The following is a 12,751-nucleotide window of genomic DNA, read 5'->3' as shown; positions in this document are numbered from 1 at the left end:
GATTTTAAGCTTTCGTTTTTTTACAATATTTAGCAGGTCATCGTGGGGTCCAATCTCTGCAGTAGCCCTATCTCTTATCTCTTAGTTTGTGATGCGGTCCTTAAATGTGATACCTAGGATCCTCCTCTCTATCTATCAGTCAGCTTCTAAGACTCGCAAGCATAAAAAAATGTGGCCATGACCAGGGAGCGCATCAGTCTGATTTTTGTGTCGAGGGCTAAGCCTTTGTCTTTCCAAATTATATTAAGTTTTGAAAGGGCTGCAGTGGACTGTGCTATCGGGCCAATTGTTCGGGTTTTGTTGCCTCATCTGAGACAACAGCTCCGAGGTATTTGAAGCTGCTAACACTAGTCAGCTTTTCCCCTCTAATACTGATGACTCTTTTAAAGCCCTGTTGGCTATTGGTCATAATTTGTGTATTTTTCGGCATTTATTTGCATGCCATATGCTGCAGAAGTCTTGTCAATGCGCATCACCAGATCAGCTAGTTCTTCTTCTGTCCCTGCTGGACCTTCAATGTCATCTGCGAAGCGCAAGTTAGTAATTCTTCTTCCTCCAATGCTTACAGTACCTTCATAGCCTTCGAGAGTATCTTCCATTATTCTTTCAAGGAAGATATTGAAGAGTGTTCGTGAAAGTAGGCAGCCTTATCTTACTCCAACTGTGGTTTTATACCAGTCCCCAATATTATTGTTGAAGTACACCGCACTGGTGGCATCTTGTAGAGGTTCTGGATAACTTTAATTATGTTTTTATTAATGTTGTACTTTTCCATTGTCGCCCAGAGAGCCCCGTGCCATACTCGATCGAAAGCTTTCTTGAAATCAATAAAGACATGTAAAAGATTCTCTTGGTGTTGGAGATATTTTTCACAGAGTATTCTGAGGTTTAGGATTTGTTCTGTTGTGCTGTGACTTTGTCTAAAATTCGCTTGTTCTTCTGATATGATGTTGTCTGCTATCGGATTTAGCCGGCTTAATATAATTTTAAATAATTAAATTAAATTAATTTTTGATTTTATAAAATTTAATTTGTCTTATTTAATTAAGAGCAAGCATTCCCTTTTAAGCCTTTACCAAAATAAAACATTTTTGATAACAACCTGAAATGTTATTATAGCTGAGTGAAAAAAAGGGTTGGAAAATAACTACGGAGAGAAAGAGTTAAAATCCAGAAATTTTAACATTAAAAAATATATCAATAAAAATCATCAAACTTCAAAAACTGCAAAATAATTAAAGAGATTAGTGATATCTTCTCTTGTTTAAAGAACTGACAGTGATATGCCATTAGTGATATCTTCTCTTTCTTAAAGAACTGACAGTGATTTGTCATTCCTTTACACCAAAAGCGATTAGTACTCGCAGCCTAACTAAACCAAAAGAAAAAGTTGGCACTAACCGTAAATCAGTTTATTCATCAAGCATCCACGTTCACCCCTCCTCTTATCGTTGTGAATCTCAAGGATGTAATCTCTGGCTTCTTGGTTCCAGTTAGAGGTCGCTTGTATGGTTATCGCCAACATGGCCAGCACTGTCTTTGTTAACAATAGTGTGGTCATGGCTCTGGAGAAGTAAAAAATGCTAGTAAATAGAAAATAAATGTATCTTTCTCTGTGAAATAGTACATTTACTTCTAATAAACTAAACTAATAAACTTTGTAATTTTGTACAACCATATTTTTAATGGCCTGCATCTTAGCCTAATGATTATTGGGGTTCAACACCCCCCCCCCCCGATTAACACAAACAAAAAAAAAACAAAAAAAACAAAAAAACAGGGAGAACCTAGTACAACTTAACATTACACTTTCATGTAGGTCCTCGGAGCAGGTGGGAAGTAGCTTCAGACATTTTCAGAGATGGATTTTTATGTAAGCAGCTTGCCGCCCAAAGCGCCGAACGAAGAGGTAGGATCTAAGTCAGTAAGAATAGCAGATTACGTGTTTGAAATAAAACTTTTTAATAGCCGGATAATGCAATGTAGATATTTCAGAATATGCATTTTGTTGGCTTTCAATACCGGAAATAGTGCATGGCGGTGAGGCTCTGCCCCGAAACCCGCTGTGGGAGCTCACTGCGCTCCCGTTTTCGTTTTCATTGTAATAATAATAATATTTATTCTCCGTATGCCATCGCAACTCTTACTATGCGTAATACTCATTTTGTCGGAGACATGTTCTGCAAACCCTACTAAGGGATCGACTCTCAGTTTAGCATAGGATTTCCTTGATTGAGACCCAATCTCTAGAACGGACTCCTAAAATCCGTCTTAGCCATCTTTGTTGAACCATGTAATATACTAAATCAACTCATAACCTTAGAAACAAAGCTTTATTTCAATAAAACACGACTGACACACACAATAACACAGTACAGACTGGGCACTATGCACAGACTACGATAATGCAAACACGATTACAAATAATAGCACGATTACAAGCACGGGTAATACAAAAGTTACTCCAAACCACATTTAGTCTTTTTCAATTTTAGCAGATGACTATTCACTGCACTTTATTAGTGGAGGCCAGCTTTTTGTCTGCTTTTGGCAGACTTCAAGAACAAGTGTGGCAACGGAGAGGACTCAGCATATCCACAAAACTGAAAGTCTACAGTGCTGTAGTTCTCCCGTCACTCCTATATGCGTCAGAGTCCTGGACCCTATACTACCACCACATTAAAAAGCTAAACTCCTTTCATCTACGCTGTCTAAGGAGTATCCATAAGGTGCGTTGGTCCGACCACATACGAGATACAGAAATTTTAAAGCTGTCCCACATGCACAGTATCAATGCGACAATAAAAAAAAAGTCCCAACTTCGATGGGCGGGACATGTAGTCCGCATGCCAGACAAACGCCTTCCCAAGCGACTTCTGTACGGGGAGTTGTGTGCAGGAAAGCGCTCCCAGGGAGGCCAATCCAAGCGCTACAAAGACACTTCTTTAAATGCGATATCGACTTTTACGGCTGGAAAGCACTAGCTCTCGATCGCTCCTCATGGCTAGAAGCTGTGAGTTTCGGAGTCTCAGGATTTGAAGCAAGAAGAGTGGCAAGGGCGAAACTGAGACGGATCAACAAAAGCTGAGATAAGAAGCAGGCCTATCTGTAACTGACATAACCCACCCATGCCACGTATGCGGCCGGCTTTTTAAAGCGAGGATTGGACTTTACAATCATATTCGAGTCCATAGAAAATGAGAAATGTGTTCATCTTCGATCACGAAGGAGGAGCCATATAATGAGGCCAGCCGCTGGAAGAAATTTGTAACTTCTCTTGGCAACGCTTTTTAAATTAGGTTACTGTAGTTTGCTTTATAATTTATATCGAAAAGGGAAGTTTTATCGTCAAATCATCTGTTGGAGGTTACGCTCATAGAAGTTGTTAATTGTAGTTTGCTTTAGAATATTATTGAAGATTGTGGTTTTCAACCTCAAAGCTCTCTGTAAAATGATTTTAAACTTAAAACCATCTGGAGAGGTTTTAAACTTTAAGAAAAAGCCATCTGGAGGAGGGGGGTGGAAACTGAAATTCCCCCTTGGCTTGGTTACGCTAATATAATTTTTAGTGTGTAATTTGCTTTTTTTTTTATATATTGAAGAGGTATTTTTGGCTTCAAACCCCACTAAAAGGGGGTTTAAACTCAAAACCCCTTTGGCTACGCTTATAGCATTTTGAGGGCGTAATTAGCTTTTCTTGTATTGAAGATGTATTTTTTAGCCTCAAACCCCGCTGACGGGGGTTTCAACTCAAAACCCCTATGCCTAAGCCCATAGCATTTTTGGTGCGTAATTTGCTTTTTTTTTTTATTGATGAGGTATTTTTTAGCTTCAAACCCCGCTGGTGGGGTTTTAAACTCAAAATGCTCTTTGGCTACGCTTATAGAATTTTGAGAGTGTTATTTGCTTTTTTATATTGAAGAGGTGGTTTTTAACTGCTAATTCCGCCGGAGAGGGATTTTAAACACAAAACTCCTCTTGGCTACGTTCATAGAATCTGGTCTCAAATGTGTATCCCACGGCCTTCGTGAGTGACCTCCAATTGTCTCGTTCCGACGCCGCATGCAGCCAGGTGCTCTCTTCTATGTCAGCCAAGGATAGTTGACGCCTAAGCTGGTCTTTGAAGTGTTTCTGGGGGGCGCCTCTGTTACGTCGACCACCTTTTTGCTCACCAATAATGCTACATCAATTGCCCTTTCATGGAGGAGTTTTGAGAGCTCTAAAATCTTAGGGATTATCGCACAGATATTTAATTGTAAGGTCAAGAGGGACCTAGTGTTAATGGGCTTAGTCCCTGGGGTGGGTTGGATCCCACTAGTGACTAGTGTCTAATTGGTTTCTTTGAGAGTCGGAGGCTCTCGTCACTAAATCGCTTCCAGTCAGTTCGGCCTGGTGCGAATCATTGTCAACAGGAGGTTGTGGCTGACGTCCATCAATCTTATTCTTATCGGACTTCCGAAGGAGGTACGAAAGCAGTGTACACTGAGAAGAGGACATTGGTGGAGGAATTTCAGCCCATTTGTCGCGACCTGACAAATTCCCACTCATCGAGGTCACGGGGCGACTAGAGGTGGACTTTTCGTGCCCAGGCCTGTCGCCCACCACCCGGAGCATGTTCGGATCTGTTCGTGCCCGCTTTTATTCGTGTCTGTGCTCATCATCATTGTATGGTTAAGGCCGTTGGCGACCTTAGTTACTGCTCCTTTACAGCAGTGTGCATGGACTGTACTCATGTCACCATGGAGGGCAAGGAAGACCCTGCCTCAGCAATCACAACCACAGTTTGGCATAAATAGTTTCCTGCGGGGCAGGAGTGGGGTAGTACGCGTTTTTTTATATTCCCAGTAAGCCGAGCTTATAAAGAAAGTCCTCTTAATTTTTTATTGTTTATCTTGGCATTCTGGTTTATTCCAAGATATTTATAAAGAGAGGCAGAGTTCAATTCCTCGGTGCCTTCAAATGCAATCTTAGTTTTGGCTGCCCTTTTTAATGCTTATGATGCCACAGTTATCCAGGCCATTATTATTATTATTATCATTATTATCATTATTATTATTATTATTAAAAATAATAATTAGTTTCCTTCCTACGCTAATACGACTCCGAAGTAAAACCTCTGAACTTGATCAATTCTGATGTTAATCATATTACATTAGAAATTACACAAGAGCCTGCCATCGTCCTAACTCAGTTTACCATTACACCATTGAACTGTATTGTTGCTTATATTACATATCAGATATAGGATTTTGTAAAACAGGTTGTAATACCTCTTAAATTGCTGGAAATATCAAAATCTTGCCTATAGTGTGTAGTTTTTTGGAGGTTGATTTATTTCTAAGTAAAAATGTTCTTCGGCGGTCACAAACCTCTTCTCCTTTGTGGTGTTCAATCTAACATTTTTACTACCGTGGCTCTATTCTGAACTTAAAAGTGTTCAAAAGTATTTCAATAATCTATTTTATCATGTTGGTATTGTCTCAAATGATGTTCCATCTTAGATGGTTTCATAGTGACTTAACTTCAAACTTGAATACATAAAAAGAAGAAATTCAATGGCTTGTTTGACAAAAAAAAAAAAAAGGAATGAAGCCAGCACTTTGCTATCTACATTACTTTTCTAGACTCGGCAATGTAAATATTACTTTTATGTAGACACAATTAAGCTATTTAAAATATTATGATAAATTTTTTAATTAAAAATATCGTTTAATTCTTGATATATCATCAGAAGACACACTTATAACAAAACAAAAAGGAGAATTTGGAAAGATTAGAGTTGTTCAGCTATGATGAAAGGGATGGTATGTTCTTTTTTCTGCTCAATCTATGAAATTTTTTCAAAAGAGTCAGGGAGATTAGAGACTGGGATATATGTAAAATCTCTTTTCGCTTCACCTTAGATTTCAGTGGTCAAAATAAATTGGCCCATTCCTCCTCTTATAAAAATAGCTTTTATATTCTCTTATTATTCTAAGTGCCTTACGATTCAATCCCTTTTGAGGACAAGTTGGGTAAAAAAGAATCTGAGGAATAGTTTCCGAGCTGTCCTTAGGTGCACAGCAAGCAAAACTAGGTGAGGTTTTGGATTAGAGTTTTCTTCAATGGTATAGGTCACTCAGACCCAAAAGTGTTATTTTATCGAATGTTGTGACCCCTACAATACTGATCAATTATATATTTCAAATATATTTGTTTTTAACTAAAGAAAAACTATCAAATTCTATTTTGAGAAACCAAACATCACAAGTGATGGCAAAGTAGATAAAACTTTGTTTACTAACCTCTTTGTAATGCTTCGTTCACGTTCTCTATCTCCGATATTGTATAATTGAGCGATGGTCCACGTGTGCAGCTGATACAAGCCAGCATTGTCTAACAGACGAAGCATTTCTTAATTTAGTATTACAGGACTGCATCGCATTGTTAAGAAAAGATTATTTTTACTGAACAAAGGGAACAATCGGACAAAATCTAATATAATTCTTAATTTAAGTTGTCAGGATGAAAAGCATTATAAATAGAGCTAAGGCGTATCCCCTAATGCTAAGAATTTTTTATTCTATACACAAGGCTTATCGCCCTTAGTTTAATGCGGGTTTTTTTTTTATTCTATATTTAATTTTTTTATTACGACTAGTTGATAAACTAATGGACTGAATTTTTAGCGGCCTCAAAAGGGGAAAATACGCTTTTATTTTTGTGTGGTTTGTCTGTTCGTCCGTCCCAATTAGATCTCAGAAACTAGAAGAGAAAATAAAAATAGGACACAATAATATTTTAGATCAAAGTTCTGATGCAACTGCATTTTGTTTTCCGAAAATTTTCAAAATTATATATGCAAGCAGATTTTTCAAAACTTTAAACCACTTTTAAATGAAAAACTTCAGGGGAGGTATGTTTTTGAAAAGGTCATGGACTACTTCATTAATAACAGAAGCTTCATTCATACATTAGCGCATTGGTACAAAAAAAATCGCACCTAAGGTCACAATGGTAAAAGTGTCAATGAATCATTATAAGATAAGATAAGATAATTTTTATAGATCCAATTAAATGGAAATACAGTTTGACAATTGACATCCTCAGCATAACTACTGTACAATAACAATATAGATGAAAAATTCGAACAACATTCACACACGATGGATATATATATAATGATAGATTCACAACCAGCGCTTCAAGTATTTGACTACTATGTACTTCACGATGACGACAGCTGATCTTGTAACATTCTGACCAAAAGTGGGATGGAGTTTTTAAATCTTTCTGTTTTATTCCTAATGGAAGGAGACGACCACTTCATTCAGATCTGATGTAACAGTGGTTTAATGGGTGCAGGTTGTCTTTAAGAATCGAGTGTTTTGGAAAGGCATCTTTCATGAACAAGCCCTTCAAGAGATGGTTGCTGTGTTCCAGTGATATACGATGCTCTTTTAATTAGTCTTTTTAGTTTAAGTCTTTGTGTCATTGAAGTATTACCATACCAGCATATACATAAAATACATTTTCCATTTATTAAGTAGCACACTGAATACAATACTGATTCGAACGTTGTTTTTAAAAAAGAATTTTTAATCGAACTTTGTTTTAGTTATTTATAAGTTTAAAAACTTGACGATATATATATATATACTTTATAAAGTAGAAGTAAGGCGTATGTATGTATGTATGTATGTATGTATGTATGTATGTATGTGACGAATAGAAATCAAAACCGCTTGACCAATCTTGATAAAACTTGGCAGGAATGTTCCTTGGGTACTAACTTAGACCGTAGTGTATGTATTGTAGCCCTATAACAAACTTAAGACCCTCAAAAAAAAAGTTGACCGACTCTATTAATGCTATAATATTTATGAATCTAGGCTTTGTTTACGATGTTGACATGATAAAAGACCGAAAGGATTTAGATCTAGATATAATTTTAAGAAAATACACTTTGCGCAGTTTTTTTACTTTGACACATGAAAATACAAAATATAGTCTATTGATTTCATTATTTAATCAAATTAAACTTCAAATTTGTCTTTCAAAAGCATTTTTACATAAATTCGTTCTTTATGTCTGAATTCAGAACGTCCTGACTTACTTATAAAACCATTCATTTAACAAATCGGGTAAACCCGTTTTAATTGTACTTTATATCCTATTCATCTATCGCTTCTTTCGTTTTTAATACATATGAATGTATCGGCTTCGAGCGTGCCCATTTTCGCAAAACTAATTTTATTTTCGTAGCGAAAGAGAAAAAACTTGATAAGATCATTAGCTAGGTTTAACATACATCTAAATCCAAATCCACTTGATTAGTAAACACAAACTTAAACCCTCAGGCCGCAGGTAATGTCAGGCTAGTATAATTTTTTTTTAAAAATGATATTTTTATGACTTTTTTTTTTACCTTACCATATTCCTCGGTTCTTTTGACCGTTGGGACACCAAACACGGTTTATCGATCGTTTATCTCCCTTTCTCTCTGTTCTTAGCTTTAATCACAACAGCATTTAATGTTGTCTTATTATCGAGTCTTCTGTCTTTTTTTTTCATGGTACTGTTTCCTGTTGGAACGTTTTTCTGATCCCCGATGGCCTCGTGATATGTCCATACAGTTTCAGTTTTCAATTTTTGACCAGAAAAAGTGTCCAGAAGGTCATCACGGGGCCTAATTTCAAATGATGATCATGTTTCATTTTTTTTTTCATGTCCTCATTTATAATGATACCATGGAACCATCAAAAATATCTCGATTTCATGGCTGTAGTTAGCATCAGGAACCATTATTAATATCTCGATTTAATGGCTGCAGTTAGCATCCAAGATTTGTCAGAATAAAGAATGATGCCGTGACCACGGAGCGCATCAGTCTGATTTTTGTGCCGATGGCTACGCCTTTGTCATGAGCTACCCAACTGCTGCTGTGAACTGTGCAAGCTCTAACCATTCGTTTAGGTTTGGTTCCTTTAGTATTCAAGTGTAGCCTGAAAGTGTATACAGATTTAGACAATTGCGGATTGTTCACCTTTCATACTCAGTTGCGTAGCTAGGAAAGGGCCATCATATGGGAGCCCAAATGTATAAAAAAAACAAGGTTACAAAAGACAGTTTGTGTGGAAACACAAACTCAAAATCGGCCCCCGAAGTAAAATGTTTTACATAATTCGGATAATCCTTCAGAGTTGAAGATAGTTTACTTACTAGTCCAAACCTCCCGCAGGACGACGGGGGATGAGAGCAGGCAGGGTTTGAACCTTTGATCGTCGATAAATCCAAACGACAGTCCAGCGCGCAAACCGCTCGACCAGTGGTCCACCCAGGTAGGCTTCAATATTTTCAGAAAGAAAATCCGAATGAAATTATATCAAAGACAAATGAGAGATAAGAATGGAGAAAGAAGGTTAACAGATCTTGTGTAGTGCCCCAACCGTCTCGCAGATCAAAGGATACGTGAAAGTGAATGTAAAGTTAGATGTGAACCTGGCCTAACTAGTTTGTGGTCTATAGGGCAGATGATGTAAAGTTCATCTGTCGTTGTGGCCTACGGTTAACGAGGGTGTCATGTAGCCAGCACAACGACCAACCGCCTTTGCTTTTCCCCAACTAATGTCAGGTACCCATTAGAGCTGGGTAGACTCAGAAGTTGAAAATCCCAGTCTTCGCCAGGATTCGAACCCAGGACCCTCATTCGAACTAAATAAGTTAAAAAAATTTCCGCTTTATAAAAAAATGTTCTCGAAAATGATATTTATAAAATTACTATTCGTCTTAAATTAGGTGTAACATATAATGCATACTAATTAGCTTTTTCTTATAAAAAACTGCTTGCATAATTGATTTTTAAAAATTAGAATTTTCGCTTTCAGGAAAAAAAAAGTAGCCGTTGCATCAGAACTTTGAATGGTCTAAAATATTGTGAAGTCGGATTTTCAATATCTCTTCTAGTTTACGAGATCTAAACGGGACAGACGGACAGACATTTCGCACAAAACTAATAGCGTCTTTTCCCCTTTCGGGGGCCGCTAAAAACACACTCTTTTGGAGGCTCACTTCAAATGGGGGCTAAGTGGGGATTTTCAAATTCTCCCCTCCCTCCCCCACCCTAGCTACGCCTCTGTTTATACTGATGCTCATTTTGTAGGTCATTATATGCATTTTTTTTTTTTTGGAAAAGGGGGGGGGGACATCACTTTGCTTACCTTTTGTTGAGGAAGTGATTTCTATGCTCATTACTAAGTCATTTAGCCTGCCATACCATCAATGTCATCATCAAGGCGCAAGTTAGCATTATGGAAAAAGCTTACAATACCGTTGTTTTCTTCATAAGCTTCCTCTTTTATCCTTTTGAGGAAGATATTTAAAAAGTGTTTTTGGAAGTAGACAGCCTTCTCTTAAACTGTGGTCTTAAATAAGTCACCAATGTTATTGTTCACAAACACTGCAGAGTTGGTTTGTTTGTATGAATTATTAAAAGATGTATTGTCTTGTTTTAAAAAGTATTTTTTATTGTCACCTTTTTCTGCTTTTCGAATCGTTTAATTGTTCTCTTTTCAATGTTTAAACATTGCCACCATAGACATATATATATAGACTGGACGATAAAGTAAAAATTATTATGGGAAACATTTGGGAAAAGATAAGTTTGTATGAGTTATACAGCAGTTATGAGCAGTGTAAAATTAAAAGTATTTATAGTTTGTTTTTTTCAGCCATAACCTATATAATTGATAGAACCCCTTCTGTATTATTATATCTCTAATCGTGCCTACCAAATCTATTAAATTTACATAATTAAAATAATTATAAATAGTTTTAAATTTTAGATTTAGATCTAGTCAATATAAATAGGGCCTACTATAGTAAAAAAATACTACTTCCTACTAGTACTATACTACTATACTATAAACTATAATTGTAATCTGTATAGTCTAGTCTATAGTTGTTGTGTAAATAGTCTAGGACTAGATTGTCACTAGATCTATAATCTATACTTATACTAGATCTAGTCTATAGTCTGCATGCATAGATGATAGACTGACTAGTTTAATAGTTAGTAGTAAAAAGTATGAAAAGTATTAGACCTAGTTATTACAAATATTAGTCATATTTTTTAGATTTAGATCTATCAATATTAAATTAGTGACAGTCACAGTCACAGTGATACTGAATTATTCTGACTTACTGAAACTGAAAGTTACTGTGTATAATATTCAATTTTTTTTCAACCTTTAGAATTTATCCCTTGGCCTATCGTACTACGAACATTAGAGCACGTTCTGCTCATTTTCTTTGACTTTTTTGACGAAAAACTAATTCTAACAATTTGAATCGATAAGACGACCGCCATACATTAATAAAGAAGCCATATGTCAACAAACATAGATCCACATCACAAACCTATATATATTTGCCTATGTCTATGATTATGAAACAAAGGCGAAATATTGGGAATATGGCAGTTTTGTACTTTTCAAAACTAAAGATCATAATTATATATTGGCTGAAATGCTCAATTGCCGCCATTTTTTTTTCACATAGATATAGTACATAAAACATATTTGACTTCCCCCAAATAAAAATAACTTCCTACTTCCAGTCTATATTTATTTATGTCTATGATTGCCACTTTTAATGAAATGTGTACTTAAAAATAGTTTTATAATTTATATAACTTTATTATTGTTTGATCCCATCCACAAGTTTATCAATAGCCAATGTGCCTTAAAGTTTGACAATATTAGAAATTTCAAGCACTAAATTATTCTAAGCAAGGTGAAGGTCTCATCTAGTTGCTACATCCAACCTATTTCTTCGCTTACTCAATATTATTCTTTCTCTCCTGATGGGCTGCAAACATTTTGGTTGAATGTGTTCAATAAGTCTTAGGATGGCTGCCTGGTCGTGCGGTTTGCGCGATGGACTGTCGTTCAGATTTATTGATGGTCCAGGGTTCAAACCCTGCCCGCTCCCATCCCCCGTCGTCCTGCGGGAGGTTTGGACTAGGAAGTAATTATCTTCAACTCTGAAGGAACATCCGAAACATGTAAAACATTTTACAAACATTTTAGTTGCTGTCTGTAAAGTGCCCATGTCTCAGATCCAGAGGGGTTGAGAGAACCACTGATATTTGTAGACAGGCTGGGTGATTTATTTCGCCACACTTCTTTGGATGCTTCCAAAAGCACTACTGGCCCTTAACAGACGCATATCAAAAACCGATATAACAGTCGACCTCAAGTTGTACACAATGTGTTCAATAAATCGAGAATTTTTTTTTGTTATTAATATACACATACCTTGAAATTTTAAGGACATCGTTTCAGTTTTTTTCGAAATAAAAGTTGTATATATAGGCTATATATATCTACAAGCCAGATATTACCCGCAGCTAGCGGGCCTTAGTTTAGGTATTACTGATCTAATGGATTGAATTAAGATCTATGTCTAACTTGACTAGAGTAACACCTTTAGTAAAATCACTAAATTCCGGACAGAAGGCTCAATAGTAAAGTAGCAATCATACATAAAACACTGAACCATAATCTTCAAATACAAAAACAAAATTTAATAAAATACTCTGAAAGACACAAAGATAAAGGCACATTCCTCGTCCCATATGCTAGGACAAATTTGTACAAATACTCCTTCTTCCCTAGTGCTATTAGAGCATGGAATGGCTTGCCTGAGCTAGCCAGGAAAACCAGTGACTTGGCAGAATTTAAGTCATTGGTTAATATGCATGACTAAATGC

At 36.4% G+C, this 12,751-nt stretch overlaps 1 protein-coding gene across 1 annotated transcript in view; it reads right to left on the bottom strand.

Annotated features, from left to right (window-relative positions):
- Positions 1 to 6,406, bottom strand: part of LOC106055027 (cysteine-rich venom protein pseudechetoxin-like) — a 28,479-nt gene extending 22,073 nt beyond the window's left edge. The window contains exons 1-2 of the mRNA XM_056027117.1: positions 6,285 to 6,406; positions 1,402 to 1,565 (exon numbers count right to left, since the gene is read on the bottom strand). Of these exons, the coding sequence (XP_055883092.1) occupies positions 1,402 to 1,565; positions 6,285 to 6,391 (271 nt within the window). The 5' untranslated portion in view covers positions 6,392 to 6,406. The remainder of the gene's footprint in view (positions 1 to 1,401; positions 1,566 to 6,284) is intronic.
- Positions 6,407 to 12,751: the final 6,345 nt, after the last annotated feature.

This window comes from Biomphalaria glabrata, chromosome 4 (genome assembly GCF_947242115.1).
Source record: "Biomphalaria glabrata chromosome 4, xgBioGlab47.1, whole genome shotgun sequence".
NCBI lineage: Eukaryota > Metazoa > Mollusca > Gastropoda > Planorbidae > Biomphalaria > Biomphalaria glabrata.
The sequence above is the reverse complement of the archived record's forward strand: the minus strand, read 5'-3'. Positions and strand labels throughout refer to the sequence as shown.